The sequence below is a fragment of the Camelus ferus genome, chromosome 4 (assembly GCF_009834535.1).
Source record: "Camelus ferus isolate YT-003-E chromosome 4, BCGSAC_Cfer_1.0, whole genome shotgun sequence".
In the NCBI taxonomy this organism is placed as follows: Eukaryota; Metazoa; Chordata; class Mammalia; order Artiodactyla; family Camelidae; genus Camelus; species Camelus ferus.
In genome coordinates, this window is record NC_045699.1 from 64,216,694 (window position 1) to 64,237,314 (window position 20,621).

Sequence of the window (20,621 nt, forward strand, 5' to 3'; positions counted from 1 at the left end):
AGGATGAAAGGATGGGGAAAGAAGCAGAAATCAACAAATTTTGATTTACAGCAGGCAGAAAAAAATGAGATCCTTTCTACTGAATATGCCTATGTCTGTCTGCATTGCCTTGTCCCTGCTAAAGTCCTTTAAAGTGGATTGTATTATCATGTAAAATGAGAGAATTTGTCAATGGAGAAGAGAATTTGATATAGAAGAGACACTGGTTCAGTGGCATTTTTCCATCATCTAAGGGAGAGGCAGCCTCATAGTTTGCAGCTGTGTCTAGTCTGTAAAGAGAAAGTGTCACAGTGTCTTAGCAGAGGCAGAGTAAGCTATAATCCCCCTAATTTCTATACTCTTTGTATGTATAAAAACAATTACAATGTTTGACCTTCAGGTTGTAACATAGAGAAGTTTTGAAATCTGACTTCAAAATCCATTAATTAGTAAAGTGTAGAGAAGATATTTCAACAACACAGACTCAAACTAAAGTGGATCAAAAATAAAATAGCCGAAGTTTCCATTATGTATAAAAGTTGAAGAGAAAAGAAAGATATTTGTTGATTGAACTCAGAGTTTTTTCAAGCTCAGTCTTGTAATATCACTGCTTTAAAAATAAAACTATTACTGGCAGTTATATGTATTTTACTAGTACTCAGGTTAATCATTCTCCAGTCTCCTCCTGATTCAACAACCTCTCATAACCGCATGAACATCCATAATCCAAAATTAAAACAGCTGGTATCAAGCTATTGCATAGAGAGAGGCCATGATATGCTTCCTCCCTCTGTCTTTGGGAACTAGTATAAGATGTAACTTAAGCAAGAGCACAGAGAAGTGATGAGAACCTGTGTACACACACACGCACACGTACACACACACACCTGCTGTTGACGAAGGATGCTCAGTTCTCCTCTGAACTTTATGTTCAGGTGATCTAGCTGCCAGGGATTACAGACTGGTTTCTGAGCTTCTCTGTAGGACACCAAGAGACCAGGTTTAGCCTGCAACTTCATGTGGTCTTAAACTTCTCACAGGCAGCAGAGAGGAAAGTCATGAGCCTGGAGCCTACTCCTCAATTCATTGGCTTCAGAAATGGAGATGTGAAGACTGTGCTCTACCCACCAGGGAGAGGACCCAAGGGGACAGGGCACCAAGCTCTTGGCTGGAAACATGCATTAAACCTGTATTAATTGCTCAGTGTTCTTCTTACTCCCTCCAGAACAGATGCCCTCAGGCAGTGGTCCCTAAACTTTGATCCTCCGCAGAATCACCTGGGGAGCTTGTTAAAGATGCAGATCCCAGCTCCACCTCCGGAGATGCTCGTTCATGGGATCTGGGGTCAGGTAGTTCTGAGGCAGATGGTTCTAAGGGCAGACTTTGAGGAAACACTGTCCTTGGAAATAACATCAGGGTGGATGCCCTGTGAGTATGAGCCCAGAAGGAGCTGTGGAAAGACCTCCTCACTGGCCTTTCCCTACCAGATTAATGCCTACCTAGATAAGTCATAGCTTGGAATGTGAAGAGTGATTTTTCTCCCAAGTGGAAATTCCTTTTTGATTTGCTGCCTTAAAAATTAATTCTGCTTCATGATGGAAATCCAAAAAACATAGACATGGAAACAAAGGATAAAGTCAAAGTACTTACCCTTTCACTATTCATTTTTTATCCTTCTCCAGTGGTTTTTATTTGTAAAATTTTATGTTTACACAAATGGGATTTATTTTATATGTATTTAATAGCTTTTTTCTATAATAATTGATTGTAATAATATTTCCATTTCTACTTCTATTAATACATAGAATGCATACAAAATCAATACATCAATCTACGTACAACTTTTAATTTTTATTTGATCTCTTGTTGAGTTAACACAAAGATTCACTGTGAAATTTTATTAAAGCTTCTACTGTGCCTTGAAATCTTATTTGTCAGTTATCTGATCAAGGTTACTTTAATATCTCCAAAGCATTAGTTTCAATGCGCTCCATTGTCTTAACTCCCCAATGCATGTAGCTTGCTCCTCTGAAAAGAGAAGAACCTAACTTTGAAAATGCCCAGGAAAATACACGAAAAACTGGAACTCCAGGTTGAACCCTGTGGGAAGAGAGGCAACAAAGCCAGATTGTCCTCATTCACCTATGGGGTCACCTAAGTCAGAGCCAATGGAATGAAATAAAGGAATAATGAAAGAAAGCTGTAATATTCTACACATATATCCAATATCAAACTCCTTAAAAATTTTTTGATTTCCATCATCACATCCCAAATAGACTAGAGTTGGGGACATCATCACAGCCTTAAATATTACTCCAGATGCTGGTTACATACTAATTAGTCTTTTATATTTATGTATAAAGTTGGGTAAACATTGCGTTTTGCATGGGGCAGACACACGCACACACAAAAGAAGACAAGATAAAAAGACTGGGATAGAAACCTGATGCTCAAAAAAAGACATATACCTAATAAGCCAATAATAGAAATAAACTGAATAACATGAACTAAATTATCTTAAAGAAGGCAGAAAAAGATGGGAAAGAAAATTTTAAAATCTCCCCCACAGTATTTGAACTGAGTGAGTTTAGCACGGTAGCCCCCAAACCAATGATTCTTCTATATCCTAGCAGTGAACATTGGGAATTGAAATTTTTAACATACTATTTATGACAGTATAAAACCACACAATAGAGATGGATAAATTTAACAAAATACTTGCAATACCAGTACATTAAAATCCACAAAACATTCATGAGTCCAATTAAAGAGGACTCAAATAAACAGAGCTATACCTTGCACGTAGATTGGATGACTCAATATTACTATAGAGCTGGTTCTCCCCCAAACTGATCTATAGATTCAATGCAATCAAAATCAAAATATCAGTAGACTATATTTAGCAGCTAATCCTTAATTTTATATAGAAGTGAAAGGGGGTCAGAATAGCCAAAACAACTGAAAAATGAAAAACAAACTGCCAGGCTGACTTTACCTAATTTCAAAACTTTTTATAAATCCATAGCAATGAAAATAACAATATAGATCAGTGGAACAGAATGCATAATTCTGAAATAGGTCAATACATGTAAGTTCAATTAATATTTTATAAATTCACTAAGGCAATTTAATGTGGAAAGGATATCGTTTCAATAAATCGTGCCAGCTCAATCAATATGTGTTAAATGAATATAGTCTCTTATGATGCACCTCATGCAAAATGTAACTTGAAATGGGTCAAATGTGTAAGTTTGTCAGTTTCTCATACAGTTAAATATGTACCATTGACCCAGCAATTCTACTCCTAGGTATTTTCACAAAAGAAAAAAAAAACTTTTCATTACAAAGGTTTGTAGGCATAGCTACACACATATACACATATATGTGACAAAAGTAATACTGAAATGCAGTGAGGAAAAGACGGCCTTTTCAACAAATGGTGCTAGGGTTATTGAATGTCCATATAGAAGAAAGATGAATTATAACTCACGCCATAAACAAAAATTACTTCCAGAAGGATTATAGAGCTAAATATAAAAGGTAGAAAACAAAAGCTTTTTGGAAATGACATAAGGGAATATCTTTATATATTTGGCCAGGTTAAAACAAAACACAGAAAGTACTAATCATAAAGGAACAAATAGACAAATAGGGCTGCATTAAATTTACAATATGTTGTTCAACAAAATATATCATTTAGATAGTGAAAAGGCAACTCACAGAGTAGGAAAAGTCTGTCTGTCTGTCTGTCTATCTATCTATCTACCTGCCTACCTAACTTTAACAAAGAAATCAAATCCAGACTACATAAAAGATTCTTCAAATCAATAAGAAAAAGGGTGGAGAAAAATGCAATACAAAAATAAACATAAGATTTGAATGGCTACTCCACATAGGAAAATATCCAAATGAACAAAAAACATAATAAAAGGTGGTTGAATTCATTTTTTCATATCAAAGTAAAACCACGAGGCACTCTCACACACTCACCAGCATGACTAAAATTTAAAAGACTAACAATCTGAGTCTTGCTGAAGATGTGGAGCAACTAAAACCCTTTTACGCTACAAATGGGAGGAAATGTGGGTAAAACTCTCTGGACTGCCATTGGGTTGTAAATTTCCACACATTTCCATGCCTAGGTACACACCCCTAGAATGTGCATTGTAGAATTACACATATTTGCTTATCAACAGATGCAAGAATAGCCACAGCAGCCCTATTCATAATGGTCTCCAACTGGAAAAAAACCCTAAATGCCCATCTATGTTATAATGGATTAAAAATTGTGGTATATTTATCTAATGGAATTCTACACAGAATGAGGCTACATAAACCAAATATACACTAAAGATTGATGAATCTCCCAAACAAAATGGTGAACAAAATAAATCAAACAATACTGATAAATTGTTCTACAGTAAATTTAAGAATTTCTGTTCGTCAAAAGATACGCCAGTTGCACTTGATGAGGAGAATAACACACAAAAGGGTTAGAATATTGGCCAAGACACTTGGGCTGAGACAATGTCGAGTCCCAGGGAGTAACAAGACGGTGCCTGGACCTTTCACCCAAATTCTTCCCTGGGGGTCACAGATGTAAGAGAATGGAACAATGGTAGCACAAGCCCAGAGCAGTGCCTCCCGAAGGGATGGACAAGAGGAACAGTCTCTGGGAGTCTGCAAGTAGAAGAGGAACCCTACTGGAGACGCCCTTCTCTTTAGGGATTCAGAGACAGCTAGTCTGTCTTCCCACTAATGGGAACACTGGGGCTTGCAAACCTGGAAACTATTCCCAGCATGAGTCCCCTCGGGCCCTCTCAGTTCCATTTACTGTGACTCCAGAAATCTACTTCACAGTGGCCTGTAACACTGGATTTCATTTCCATTTCACAAGGAGAAGAGGCCAAGTCTTCAGATGGAACTGTGATGTGAATTTGCCACTGTCCAACGAGAAAGCCTTCAGGCTGCAGAACCCCACTGCTGAATGACATCTGAGGTTGGCTGTGATCAGCTGGGTAAGTGCTCAGTCAGACAGACCAGCCTTCAAGGCTGGGCTCTACTGCTGACCAGCTGCCGCATTTGGGACAAACTACTTCACCTCTCTATACCTCAGTTTCCTTATCTGAAACAGACAGTTCATCTCATAAGATAGAGAAAATACAATGAGAGAAGTAAAGCCCTTTTAGCACAATGCCTGGCAGGAGATATTTTGTAATTTACCCCTAGCTCACAGAGGGCAGAGGCAGGATTGACCCCCGGGTGTGTTTTCCCCCAGAGTGTGCATTAAGTCATTCTGCCTCTTGCTATGGGGTGGGGGGCGAGAACGACTCAAGAGAGTGAAATTAAACTGGAAAATCAGAAGGCAGCCACTCTATGTCTTTCTGGAATGCCTCACCCCCCCCCCCTTTTTTTGGATGGGAGGAGGTAACTAGGTTTATTTACTTTATTTATTTTTAATGGAGGTACTGGGGATTGATCCCAGGACCTCATGCATGCTAAGCATGCTCTTTACCTCCCACCAGGAGCGTCACACCTCTTGACTTCTCTTCTCTCCAAGTGTGTTCCAACGATCGCTCTGCAGATATATCTGTTTCTATAACCTCTGTAACAAAGGTTCACACAAGGCTGTGGCCCAGGATGCTGCCTCTTGGCCTCACTCTACGGGGACTCATATCTTCAGAGCCCAAAACTAATGGCTAAATTCTCTGTATCACTAACTCCAAGTTTTGAAAAGACAACTGTCTGGACTCAGTTAGATCCCATGGAGCCCAGCTGACTCCATGGAACTGTGATGTGAATTTGCCGTTGTCCAAGGAGAAAGCCTTCAGGCTGCAGATCCCCACTGCTGAAGGACATCTGAGGTTGGCTGCGATCAGCTGGGCACAGATCACTCGTCTCCGGGCACACTGGTCTTCCTCTACTGACCCTTCCCTTCTCAGGACCTTCACGTATACTGGGAAGTTTTCATCCCTACTCTTCTTTCTTCCGCTCCTGATATAGCTAGTTACTACTTTAGGTCCCATATTCTATTTAACTTTCTCAGAGACGTTTCTCTGAACTCTTATCTAAAGTGGTCCTCCAATTATATGTTCTCAATGATACCACCATCTTTCCTTTTCAATATTAATCAGAGTTTCCGACTATATATTATTTGTTTAATTGTTTGTCAGTGTCCTCAGTCAGCCTGTATGTGCAGAGACTACGCCTGCTTCGATTAACCTTAAATATCCAGTGCTCACAGGCATTCCTGGCGTAAGGTAGGTAATCAGTAAAGGTCTGAATAGATGAGAAATTACAAACATGGCTGCCTAGACTCAAAGTGGGGGCATTCTAAAGGATGGATCTACTCCACATGGTTACATTCCCAAAGTAGTTGACAAATATCTATGGTATGCATGAGAAAATAAAAGCCTGCCTTAGGAGGTAGAATTTCATGATGGACTAACTTCCAGGTTTGATTGAAGAGGGATCTTAGTTTGAATTTTGACTTATCCTCTTAAGAGCTGTGTGATCTTAAGCTGGTCAATTAGCCTCTCTGAGCCGTCTTGATCTGATAATGTAGAGTAAAGATACATGGCATACAAGTTGTATGTATTAAATGATAGAATTCACTGGCACATAGTAAACATGTCATAAATGATTTTTATATCTACAGTCCTGCAAAGGGTCTCTTCAAAATGGTCATTTTCTCCCCCTTCTGGGAATAACTCAGAGTTATCCATACCACTTGCACTCTTCTTCCCATTCTCCTGATGTTTCCAGGACATTCCAGGGATTCTGCCATTTGAGAAATATTCTGGAGATCATTTCTCAGATATTTTTAGCTATATACTTTTTTCCCTTTTTTGTATGTATATATATTTATTGAAGTATAGTCATTTTACAATGTTGTGTCCATTTCTGGTGTACAGCATAATGCTTCATTCATACATGAATATACATACATTACTACAAGATATTGAATATTGATAAAGGAAATCACTTTAATTCTTTTCTGTTTAATTCAGAGAATTTTGCTATTTGTACCTCTAAGAGTACAGCTGGAGGAGTGAAAAGCCTTTTACTCTAGAGCCCAGGTCACCACTATGGTTCCTTGGGCAAGTCACTACACTCTCTACATCACAGCCCAAATCTGCGCATTTCACTCCGTCTCTCTACCCTGGGCCCCACGTGTGTTTTCTTACTGGCCTCCTTCCTTGTATAGACATGCTGGCCCCTCCAACCCTTCTCTCCACGATAGCAGAATGATCTTTCCACACCATCAGTCAGATCATAGCCATCTGCTGCTTAAACAGCTTCCAGTGCCCACAGGTGTCTGATGGTATCAGGGAGTCAGCATCCCACAGCAGCCCTGCCCCTACCTACCTCCCCATTTTCCTGTCCTTCTTACACTTGAGCCACACTTCTTTCTGCCCCTCCAAATACGTGTGTTCATCCCATGTTTGCACTTGCTGCTAACGCTCTTCCCCCCCAATTCTTTACATGGCAATCTCCTTCTGACTCATTCCTTCATTGTGAGTTCTTTGCTGATCACAAAATTCAAAGCAATCTGCTAGTGATTTCCACGTTTTGCTTTCAGTTTAGCACTTATTTTCTTGTTTATGTAAGTGTTTGCTTATTACATGACTCCTCTGACTAATATGTGATCTACATAAAGGCCAGAACCATAGTTTCATACTTAAAGCAGGGGCGGACACATAGTAAGTACTCACTGAATGTGGAGTGAGTAAATACATTAGTTCTGGGTGCCTCATCAGAGGCAGGTTGGTAAGGAGGTTAAGATCATAGATTCTAAAGTCAGAACTGCCAGATTTAAACTTTACCTCTGTCTCTTTCAAAACAACTCAGTTCCTTCATCAATGAAATGGGTATAATAGTAATGGTGTCATGGATCTCTTTCAGGTTTAAATCAGATAATGCATGGCTATTAATATCCTGATTCCATCTTTATTTTATGTTTTTGTTTCCATCTAGACAGTATTAGGGCAAGAAAAGTTTTGGAAGCGTCATCCTTGCTTTTATTCCTTAGTTAACCCCAGGGAGATGGAAACAGGAAACCACACATTCAGTGTTTCTGAATTCCTCCTCCTGGGCCTGTCTGAGCAGCAGGAACAGCAGCCTCTCCTCTTCGGCATCTTCCTGAGCATGTACCTGGTCACCGTGGTGGGGAACCTGGTCATCAGCCTGGCCATTGGCTCTGATCCACACCTCCACACCCCCATGTACTTCTTCCTGGCCAACTTTTCCCTCACTGACCTGGGTTTATCATCGACCACGGTCCCCAGGATGCTGGTGAACATCCAGGCTCACACGCAGACCATCCCCTACGCTGGATGCCTGTCTCAGATCTACTTCTTCCTGTGGTTCATTGGGCTAGATGTTTTCCTCCTGGCGGTGATGGCATACGACCGGCTTGTGGCAATCTGCCACCCGCTTCACTACACCTTGGTCATGAGTCCCAGATGCTGTGTCCTGCTGGTGGTCATGTCCCTACTGCTCGCTCACTCATATTCTCTAACCCACACCGTTCTCCTGGCTCAGTTGTCCTTCTGCGCTGACAACACCATCCCCCACTTCTTCTGTGAGCTTCTCCCTCTATTGAAGCTCTCTTGTTCTGACACTTATGCCAACCAATGTGTGCTGACGTACTGGGGAGGGGCACTAACCATCCTGATCCCCTTGCTAATCGTCATTTCTTATGTCCGCATTGTGGCCACCATCGTGAGAGTCCCATCAGCAAGTGGGAAGTGGAAGGCCTTCTCCACCTGCAGCTCCCACCTCTCGGCAATTTGCTTGTTCTATGCGTCTGCTGTTGGGGTGTACTTCGTCCCCTCCTCTGCTGATTCAGCCAGCAAGGACAGGATTGCAGCAGTGATGTACGCTGTGGTCACCCCCATGCTGAACCCATTCATCTACAGCCTGAGGAACAAAGACATGAAGGATGCCGTGGGGAGACTCCTGAGCAGAAGGCCACTGCAATCTCCATGAGGCCAAAGACATCATTTGGGGAACTCAAAGGGCATCAATTTATAGAGTTATTTTGGTGCCTCCATTCCAAATCCTGCATCTGCCCTTTGCTAGCTTTCCAACCCAGAGCAAATTAAATAACCTCACTGAGCCACAATTTTCTCACTCACAAAGAGAGGTAATAAAATATTCTCAATCATGCAGTGTTTCCAGAAGTTTTGGAAGAAAAAAATACATATATGTAAATGTACTTAGATCTTCATTATTTTCAGCAGTATTCAACATACGCCTTTGAGGTAAATATTTTTGCCGTACAGAAGAGAAAGCAAAAGCTCAGAAAGGTTAAATTATTCACCTGAAGTTATACAGCTAATAAGTGGCAGAGTCAGAATTTGAACCCACACATCTGACTCCAAAAAGCATATAATAATAGTTACACTAGACCTACCTGGATGTGAAATACACATGTTCTTCTCCATCACTAGTTTCCTCTCTCTCTCTCTCTCTTTTTTCTTTTTGCTTCCTTAACACTGATCACTATGCACAGTTCCAGTCAACAGCTTCTCCCAGTACTAGCAATGATTTGCAAATGAGGTAAGGCAAATGAGAAGCTGGAGGAGCACGGGAGGAAGGAGTGCAGAGTGCATTGGTGGTTTCACATTTGATGGGTTTGGTCCCCGGGGATGCGTGTGAATCTCTGTTCTGTGTGTGGTGGTTGCTCTGGGGTACCTCCTGGGAAAGCTGGGAACCGTGGCAGAAGGGATTCAGAACGGGAGGTGGAGTACAGCCATCTGTGATTCCGAACTGGCCCGGAGAGTGCGTGGCCTGTATCACGGGGTGGGTGGTTTGACTTCTATGAGCCTTTGGGTTTCAAGTTCTTCCTAAGAGGGTTATTAGCTCAGACTGCTGGTTCCCAACCACCAAGATAATCCTTGAGAAACTGAGAAAAACCAAAAGCCCAGGAAATCTTAGCAATCGTATCAAAATGTGAGAAACTCAGGGGGAAAGGGAAGTTTTGAGCTGGAATGTGATGAGGGGGCAGAAGGCCGGGTCAAGACTGGGCACAGGGAAGAGGTCTCTCCCTCCATGAGAGGATGTTGGGGGAAAAGTGGATTCAAGTCTGTTCTTGCCTCTCCCTGGCTCTCCCTGGAACAATTAGTGTGTTCCCTTGCTGAAGAGACGGATGGCAGAAGTTTAAACATCTACACAAAAGTCCTGGATAGTGAAACTGAACAGAGTAGATGCCGAGTAACTAGTCAAAACCATTCACTCTTCAGCTTTTCCCACCAAATATCCAGGGTCGAGGTATCACTACAAGGAGAGTGGTTTTTTTTTTCAAATCATTTCTGTTTTGAAGGTAAAGTGGTTTGAAGGTAAAGAAAGAACAAAAAGTTGGTAAATGGAATGCTAAAAAGCAGGAGAAAACAACTGTAGCTCATGATTAAAGTAGCTTTCCTACTACGACTCAACTCACCTTTGCCTTAAACTCCCACGACTGGCAAGGCTTATGTTATTTCCCCTCTGCAAGAGAGAATACCTAATAGTCCATTGGAAATGTGAATTCACAGTACAACAATAATGCAGCTACCTCAAAAGCAAAACAAGAAAGTACACACATAGAGTATAAAAAGAGAGGACAAGAAATGCCAAGATCCATGAGACTTATGGAAATGGGCATCCGCCCACCCCAACATTCGTGGGGTCATCTCCAGTCTTTCTCCTGCTCTGTTGGGGATTCACAGTGTGAAAAAAATCCCATCCTGCTGCTGTAGTCATTGATGGACGTGCCCTCACCTAATGGACAACTTTAGAAGAGGGACAACAATTATTAAAGAGTTTGGAATAATGCAATGCTGGGCACCCCGAAGGATGGAGGGATGGGCACCCACATCAGTCCTGAGCAGACTACCACTGACACTGATACCTGGCATTTATTCCCCAGGGAGCACCAGAAAATTCCCTACACCCTTGAATTATTCAAGTGACTACTATTAAAGAGTGCTTAGATGACCTAAAATTCTTGTCTGCTCTGAGGAGTACCCTGATACCCAGGTCTCGACTTCCAAAAGTAACAGACCCTACTCTGGAGTTAAGCCCACATTTCTGAGTCTCCAGGGCCATCTCTCATCACTGCAGGACTCTCCTCAAAAGACCTGATATTGGAGACTCTGGTATTGGCTTCCCAATGACTAGTGTATATGGTTTCAGGTAAGAATCCCAAGGAATTCCAGGCTCTTCTATGACAAGCTACATGGTGCATCTGGTCTCCCTTCCCCCCAGAACCAGGTTCCCAAGGTGTGGAACCCACTGCCCCATTCTCTGATCTAAAACAATGGCAACCTTTACAGCCTCATCAGGGACATAGAATGTCCTTGAAATCCTGGCCACCACCTATCGACAATCACCCTTATACAACCATAGTGGTCCATTTGCCACCACACACTAAGCAAACTGTTGTGGCCTTGATGGATCATGGCTTTCAAATCACAGACTTTTCAAATCACAGACATCCCGGAGACCCCACTGAATTTAATGACAGAACTCGCTATGTTCTCCAGGGTGTCACTAAACATAGATGGAAGGCAAACAAGTCTGCCTTACCCTGACCATGGCAGAATAACTTCATCTAATTTTTCAGTGGTCATAGTTCCCACCCGCCTTGGATTTCCCGTCATCTGGATGAACGTCCTAACTGGCCATGTGGCCACTAGAATAAAATTAAAACTTTGGCCTAAACTGTTGGCTTCACCCAATGAGATTCTGTGCATCTGCCCCTACGTCTTAAAATTGTTACTATAGCTCAGTATAAACTGAAACAAGGCCTTCAAGGATTGAGACTCTTTCTACTTGATCTTTTAAGAGGAAGGATAGTTATCCCTGCTATTTCTCAACTTAACAGCCCAGTTTGGCCTGTTCTTAAGGCTAGAAGGAATGAATGGTCACTTGCAGTAGATTACAATAACCCCAGTGCTGTGGTCCCATCCATTAAGAGCTCTGTAACTAACATAATTAAAATAACCAAGGCCATTCACTGGCAAGTAGTTCGCTGTTATTGAGTTGCTCAATATGTTCTGTTAAGTGACAACGTTAACAACTCCTGGCCTCAGTTTGCATTCACTTATGAAAGGATAAAATATACCCATGCTTGGGTACTCATAGGGTCGCTCAGTGGTCCAGTCACCACACACAACCTCTGCTGGCAAGCCTTTGATCAGACCTAGCTGTCCCCAGGCACCCAGGTATAGCATCACACTGGTGACATCCTCTTAGGAGGAGATTCACTAGACACACACAGAACAAACCACTGCACTTACTAAGAGAGGATGGGATATTTCCCACCTAAGGTTCAGGAGCCTTCCACCTGAGTTAAAGTCTTGAGCATCATCTGATCCACTGAGGGCCATTCCATTTCTGACTAGGTACAAAGGTAATTCATAACTTTGCCAGCTTCAGTCAATCTCAAGCAGACCCAGCACCTATCAGATCTCTTTGGCTTTTGAATGCAGCATACTCCCCATTTACAAATACTGCTAAGGTCTATTTATGGGATCACCAGCAAATCAACCCACATTGAATGGGCCCCATTACAACAGAAGTCCCTAGAGTTGGCACAGATGGCCATTTAACAGACATTTTCTCTAGTGTCTACTGGAGACTCCTCTATTACAGAAACTCTGGCAACTACCTCCTTTGCTTCTTGGTGTCTCTGAACCATCCATAATGGCTACAAGTTGCCCATGGGGTTCTGATACAAAAGGTTGCCTGCTTAGGCCCCATGTTATACACCATTAGAGCAACAGTCGCTGGCTGCATCCTGGGCTCTCCTGGAAATACAATTTCTCACACGATCTGAAATTATGATCTTCTGCACCCAGGTGCCGACTCTGCCCTGGGTCATGGAAGCAGCACCCTGCAAGCTCAGCATAGACATGGAGGCCTCCTTGCCAAAATAGAAATTGTACCTACAGGATGGAGCAAATCTGAGCCCTCTGGCATATTCCATCTGCAGGAGGTGGCCTCTCTTGTTCTCAGTCCCTTGCCAGATGCCACAGTCCCAGAGGAGGTCCCCCCTCTCCTGGATCCCTTGGCTACCTGAAGAAGCCCTTGGGATCAACTAAGTGAATAGCAAAAGGAGTTCGTATATTTTATGAATAGTAGCACCACAGTCACACATGATGGGGATCACTGGAGAACTGCTGTTTTCATCCCTCAACTGGGATTTGCTTGATCAAGGATGGAATCCAAGGGTCAACACCATTGGTTGAACCCCAGGCACTCACCTTGGCATCGGAGGATGCCTTGGGCAGTAAATGGCCCCAATTACATATCTTCAGAAACTGGCCACTGTTGGTGGTTTAGCCATTTGTTCCGGCCAGTGATGACAATTTCACATTCAGGGTTGTCCTCTCTGGATAAAGAACTCTGGGAATTCCTTGCCTCTCAAATATGAAAAATAGAAATTAGGATCACACATGTGTCTGTCCACACCAAGACTCAAGACTACTGAGACCCAATCTAACGCCCAAGCTGAGAGATAAGCACAAATTTCAGAGACCAGGGCCGAAACTTCCTCAGGTAACAGACCAGATTCCATTCCTTTCCTTTTGGTTCAACGGACCTAGGAAACATCAGGTCATAGAGGAACATCTGCCCTTACGTCTTGGGCTACGTGCAAAGGGTGTTCCCTCTCCTCTGTCACAGCCCACATGGTGGTGAGCCTATGCACCCTATGTCAGAAGACCCATCGTTGGCTCTATAATCGCTGGGGTGGTATCCCATGGAGATTCCATAGTCACTGGAAAATAGATTTTATTGAGCCACTGCCCCCAACTGCCATCACAACTACCCATGTCTTGACCTCAGGGGACACCTACGCTGGTATCTAACTTGCCCCCCCGAATGGACATGCCACTGCTCAAGGTACCATACAGAGCCTCGCTAAAACACATCTCATTCCTTTTGGAATTCCAGACAATGCTGATAGTGACCAAGGCACTCACTTTTCTTCTCAAAATGCACAACATTGGGCTCTTAGACAAGGCGTTCAGTGGGACTTTCACCTTCCCTATCAGTCCCCAGCTGCTGGTTTTATAGAACACCACAATGACTTACTTAAACTAACATTCCAGAAATTGCAAAATAACATATGGTCTTCTAAATGGGTACCCCTCCTATCAATGGCCCTCATTATACTAAACTCTGACCCTTGGGGCTTTCTGCTCCATATCAAAACAGAGGGAAATCACTCAAATTGCCTTTCCTTGCCCTCTGTGGTGACATCTCACATGTCAGGGTTTAAGAAGATCATTTTGAACTAGGCATCCCCACCTGCCCACTCCCCTTTCAACTGTTCCTTTTTGGTCTTGCCCCCATTACAACTGGGATGGAAGCCAGACTAAGGACAGACAGTTATGAACCACTGACTATTTAACGCCCTTAAGCTCTACACTAGAGCCACTCTGGCACCCTGATGATCTGCTTAAATCACAAGCAATGCCAACATTTTCTGACTCTAAAGGATATTTATTTACTAATGCTAATCATGATCTCACTCGAAAGCGGAGATCATTGGTCCAAGCCACACCTGCAGCTGTGTGAATAGCAGAGAGAGGTCAAGAAAGATCAAAACTGGTCTCATCCAAGAGCATCTTCTATTAAGGAATGCAGGCCCTCCTCAGACAAATAGACCTGGAAAGGGGGTGTCCACTGGTCCACACTATGCCCATATTGGTCAGCAGCCCCTAGGCATCGCAACACAGGCAAAGTTGTGCAGATAGCACAGTACATGGTCTGTTTCTCTGGCAGAAATGTTTCCCCAGTCCTGCCCCTTAACCACTACAATACCCCAAACGCATTCCCTCTGCTTTGCCCAAGCAAACTCGTGCCTCCTTGCACTCAGCCAGCTCTCCCCCGGGAGCCCTTTGTGTCAGTAATAAACTTTCACTTAACTTCCCTTCCTGTGTGAAGCGCCATCAGCCTCTGACATGTGAACCAAATTATGTGCCTTCTGATAACATGTACTGTGTATGCCTATTGAAGATCTATAGCCTGAATCTCTCTCTCTCTCTCACACACACACACACACAAATATAACAAAGCAAAATGTGGTAAAAATGTTAGCCTTTCTGGAGTGTGGGTGAAGGGCATCAAGGAATTCATTCTATCATCTCTGCAACTTTTTTCTAAGTCTGAAATCATTTAAAAATTAATTTAAAAAAAATTCTGAGTCTCAGCTGAAACCATGCCCAAGATAAGTTCGAGCTTGGAACCATACCCAAGAAGGAAGGACTCCAAGACACCCCTGGCTTTAGGGAGACTCTCCCCTGTGACTCCTGTCCCGTCTGGCTCCTGGGAATGCTGCTCCCAAAACAGCAGGAAGAAATTGGCCAATTAATCCATGGTGGCTCCTCCTTTACTATGAAGAGAAGCTGAGGATTTGAGCACAGCCTGGAAGAGGTGTCTCAACCCACCGACGACAAGCACAAGTCAGAAGGAGCTGGAAATCTGCACTCAACAATGGGTCTGCCTGTGGGTTTTGTATGAGTGTGTCTATGTTCATGAGTGTGTGTGTGTATTGTGTATGCTCGTGTATGTGTTGTTTAACAGCTGTGTGTGTGTGTATCATGTAACTGACTCAGAGCCTGATCCTTTTCCTGAGTAAGACCCAATCCAGGCCCTGTTTCAGCACATGCAGACCAAGTTATCAGCCTCCTAATGTGCAATCAGGGACTCCTGAGTCATGAGCATGAGCTTAGACACTTGCCTCCTGTTGTTACAACGGGGGCATTTCCCCCGCTGGGCGGGCGTTACGGCTCAGAGGATGAGGGCTCAGCACCCGGGTGGCTGCAGAAGATGCCCGACCTCTCCCAGGACCAAGGTCAGAGAGGGCTCAGCCTCCCCTCAGCAGTGTGCGCTAGTGTGTGTATGAGCTACGGTTGTGGGTGGCACTCTTGTGTGTGAGAGCAGGAATGAGTGTTGTTTGCTTATGTCTGTGTGAACGTTACCATGTGCACAGGTTGGAGGTGGTGATTTAATGAGTGAACAGACTTAACTGCCCCACACCGACTGCCTCCACCAGGAAGGGTTTGGGTCAGAAGGGCACCAAGCACACCTCTGAGTTAAGGGAGTGTGTGTACTGCTTGTTGCAGGGAGTGTGTGGCTGGGTGTGCATGTGTGTTGTAGGTGTGTCTTGTGAGATTTTTCAATTGTGTGTGGCCTCATGTGCTTTTGGTGATGCGTACATACAGTGATGAATTACATATATACAGTGAGTTGTGTGTTTCACCAGGTGTGTCATACTTGAGTGTCAGCGGTGCACTGTGAGTGTGTTTGTTGGTGATACATACACTGCTTTGTGAGTTATTTATGACTCGTATGTATACGAGTGTTCATGAACTGAACCACATACTGGTTATCCTTCCCCTAGAGTGGAACTCAGACACAGGGACCTGGAATCCTCAGACCAGCACTGTGTGTGTGTGTGTGTGTTTGTGTGTGTGACAGAGAGAGAGAGATTTGTAGGTGTGTTTGGGGGCCTCTGATTTGCACCCATGACCTCAAACATTTCTTTACACGACCTCCCTCTGAGGTAACTGGGGTCATCCACTGAGATGACCACCAAGAGACTGTTTGCTGTAAAAGATCTGCTATCATTTTCATATATCTGACTGTGACTGAATGGCTCAGAGCTTTGTACCCCTTTGCTTTCACTTAATGTCCAAGGCAAAGCAACACCAGGCACCAAGCCCAGTGACGTTAGAGTGCAGAAGCCCAGCAAATGGTGGCAAGACCGTGGGAAGTCACTTAACTCTTTGGCCTCAGTTTACATAGCTATCTATACAACGGATGCTTATGGCCTGCAATAAATATTTATGACTCACATAGAAGCTAGTGTGTGTGAGAGCCTTTTGTTAATTGGAAAATACATAAATATGAATGAAAGGAATTATCTAGACAGGGCACCAAGAAAATATGGGACAACTTCAGTTTCCTTACAGCCCTAAAATAACTCAGAGTGTCTGTTGCTCATAACCAATGAAAGGAGGAAGTTCCATGACTTTAAAGGCATGGGTTGTACCTACACAACAATATTAGATTGAACTACATCAAGTAACTGATATTTGATGATTTTTAACCCTCAGAAAATGGCTATTTTATGTATATATGTATTTATTTTCTTATATATATATACAATATAATTATATTTTAATCAAAATATATATGGGATATATATATATACACACACACGCACATGCATCCCATATATGTGCACATATGTTCCATATATATATTCCATCTAAGTATATGTATATATGCATGTATGTATGTGAATATATTACTATTCCATCTCTGACAGCTAGTTTTGTAGGTCTATGGAATTTGTATCATTTATATTTCTGTTTCCTAACAGCTTAAATGGGAAAGAGTGCTAAATTTTAGTACAGCAATGAAGTTTTGTCTGGTAGCGTAAGGCTGATGTGTGGATTTAATTAGTAAATGTATGTCAAGCCCTTAGCATAGTGGCTGGCACATAGTATCATCCCTATTACAGGAGATAGTTCGTGGACCCTTCTGGCATCGAGTGGGTGTCAATGGCTACCCATTTCTCGAGTGCCGATGACTTTACAGCTGTAGGTCGATGGGACCTAGCCAGGGTCCCAAAGGAGAGTGACAAGGTTCCAACAGCACCACCTCAGCACTGGAAACAGCTGAGACCAGTTTGCAAGGCTCATCCACTACTTCTGCCACAGTGAACTATTGCGATTTGGCGCTATCTCAGAGTCACAGACAACCCCAGTATGCTTATTAAAAAGTACTCATAGAGGAGAGGGACTTTACTTTTTTGTGCACTGCTGCATTTTCCGGAGTAGAGGGCTGGGCTCAGACTCCATGTTCAGTAAATAATGGTTGAATGAAACAGTGAATGCCCTCTTGCCTCTCTGCAATGAGGTCTAGTTGGCTCCTTTTGGGTGTGATGTTTTCCTAGATCCAGACTGGGACAGAGCAAAGATGTGTGCCTCCACAGGTGTGAGAAATTAATAGGAAATTCATTGAAAAGTTTATTGTTTGCTCATAAAATTGTAGTATGGAATGCATCCCTACTGTACTTTCTGATATTCCTAACCCTCCTTTATCCCCAGCACATAAAAGTACAGCATGAGGCCTAAGAACCAGAGCAGCGTGTCCGAGTTTCTCCTCCTGGGGCTCCCCATCCGGCCACAGCAGCAGTGCGTGGTCTTCACCCTGTTCCTGGGCGTGTACCTGACCACGGTGCTGGGGAACCTGCTCATCATCCTGCTCATCAGGCTGGACTGTCGCCTCCACACCCCTATGTACTTCTTCCTCAGCCACTTGGCCTTCTCTGACGTCGCATTTTCATCTGTCACTGTCCCAAAGATGCTGAGGAACATGCAGATTCAATGCCAATCAATCACATATGCCGGGTGCGTTTCACAAGTGTACTTCTTTATATTCTTTGGTTGCCTTGACAGTTTTCTACTTGCAGTGATGTCATATGACAGATATGTGGCCGTGTGTCACCCTCTCCACTACACCACCATCATGCGAGATGAGCTTTGCATCATCCTAGTGGCTGGATGCTGGTTTCTCTCTTGTGCCCACGCTTTGCTGCACACCCTTCTCTTGGACCAGCTGTCCTTCTGTGCAGGGACTGTCATCCCCCACTTCTTTTGTGATCTTTCCGCTGTGCTCAAGTCCTCCTGCTCAGACACCTCCCTCAATGAGCTGCTCATCTTCACTGAGGCAGGACTGATCTTTACCCTGCCATTGGGTGGTATCTTGGGCTCCTATATCTGCATGGCAGCCATCATCCTGAAGGTCCTCTCCTTCAAGAGAATCTTCAAAGCCTTGTCTACATGTGGTTCTCACCTCTTTGTAGTGTTTTTATATTATGGGACCATTGCAGGTGTTTACTATTTTCCCTCATCAGGCAACTCCAAAGTCAAGGACATAATTGCTTCTTTGATGTACATGGTGGTCACCCCTATGCTAAACCCCTTTATCTACAGCCTGAGGAATAAGGATATGAAACGTGCACGTCAGAAACTTTTCAGGACCAAGGACAGCCCTTGGTGTTGTTAATTAAATCCCAATGTCATGGGCACTCATGGGGGCTGTAAAGTATCTCCTTTAAAAGCAGCAACTTGCACGATTCTTATCACTGACACCATTTTCCTCCCATTTCATTTTACTTTTCCTCTCATTTTTTTCTTTGCCTGATGTTTTTCTTCCCCTACCTGCTCTCTCAATTCTGTGTATTGTTTCTGTAATGAAATTTCAAGCCCTCCTATGATGTTCACTATAAGCCTGTGAGACTTTTCAGCCCATTTCTCTGGGCTCTAAGATGTTTTCTTGTATCCATCTTTTTCTTCAATAACCCTCTCTGAGTAATCAAAACTGTGTGGTATTGGCACAAAAACAGACATATGGATCATGGAATATAATAGCCCAGAAATAAACCCACAGACTTACTGTCAATTAATCTTCAACAAAGGAGGTAAGAATATACAACAGAGAAAAGACAGTTTCTTTAGCAAGTGGTGTTGGGAAAACTGGACAGCCAAATGTCAATCAATGAAGTTAGAACACTCCCTCACACCACACACAAAAATAAACTCAAAATGGCTTAAAGACTTAAATATAAGACATTCTAAACCTCCTAGCAATATTCTCCTAGGGAAGTCTACCCAGTCAATAGAAATAAAAGCAAAAATTAACAAACAGGACCTAATTAAACTTATAAGCTTTTGCACAGCAAAGGAAACCATAAACAAAACAAAAAGACAACCTATGGAATGTGAGAAAATATTTGCAAATGATGCAACTGACAAGGGCTTAATTTCCAGAATATACAAACAGCTCATACAGTTTAATAACAAAAAAAAAAAAACCCAATCCAAAAATGGGCAGAAGACCTAAACAAGCAATTCTCCAATGAAGACATTCAAATGGCCAATAGGCACATGAAAAAAAATGCTCAATACTACTAACTATCAGAGAAAAGCAAATCAAAACTATAATGAGGTATCACCTCACACCAGTCCAACAGCCATCATTAAAAAGTCCACAAATGATAAATGCTGGAGAGGGTGTGGAGAAAAGGGAACCCTCTTACACTGCTAGTGGGAATGTCATTTGGTGCAGCCATTATGGAGAACAATATGGAGATTCCTCAAAAAACTAAAAATAGACTTATCATATGATCCAGCAGTCCCACTTCTGGGTATATATCTGGAGGAAACTCTAATGAGAAAAGAAGCACGCACCCCAATGTTCATAGCAGCACTATATACAATAGTCAAGACATAGAAGCAACCTAAACGTCCATCAACAGATGACTGAATAAAGAAGTTGTGGTATATTTATACAATGGAATACTATTCAGTAATAGTAAAGGATAAAATAATGCCACTTGCAGCAACATGGCTGGACCTGGAGATCATCATTTTAAGTGATGTAAGCCAGAAAGAGAAAGAAAAATACCATATGATAGCACTTATATGTGGAATCTAAAAAAAAAAAAAAGACAAACGAACTTATTTACAAAACAGAAACAGACTCACAGACATAGAAAACAAACTTATGGTTATCGGGGGGGAAGGGAGTGGGAAGGGATAAATTGGGAGTTCGAGATTTGCGGATACTAAAATATA

The 20,621-nt window shown here is 42.7% G+C and overlaps 2 protein-coding genes across 2 annotated transcripts; both read left to right on the plus strand.

Annotated features, from left to right (window-relative positions):
• The first annotated feature begins 8,025 nt into the window (after positions 1–8,025).
• On the plus strand, positions 8,026–8,970 carry LOC102512112 (olfactory receptor 1G1). The gene has a single exon (XM_006195366.1). The coding sequence runs from the start codon at positions 8,026–8,028 to the stop codon at positions 8,968–8,970; it is 945 nt and encodes a 314-aa protein (XP_006195428.1).
• Positions 8,971–18,105: 9,135 nt separating this feature from the next.
• Positions 18,106–19,120, plus strand: LOC102512354 (olfactory receptor 1J4). Its single transcript, XM_006195367.2, has one exon. The coding sequence runs from the start codon at positions 18,106–18,108 to the stop codon at positions 19,048–19,050; it is 945 nt and encodes a 314-aa protein (XP_006195429.1). The 3' UTR covers positions 19,051–19,120.
• The last annotated feature ends 1,501 nt before the right edge of the window (positions 19,121–20,621 follow it).

Bases quoted from the DNA above. Each gene is read 5' to 3' on its own strand.
- LOC102512112 (XM_006195366.1), top strand. From the start codon at position 8,026: ATGGAAACAGGAAACCACACATTCAGTGTTTCTGAATTCCTCCTCCTG.
- LOC102512354 (XM_006195367.2), top strand. From the start codon at position 18,106: ATGAGGCCTAAGAACCAGAGCAGCGTGTCCGAGTTTCTCCTCCTGGGG.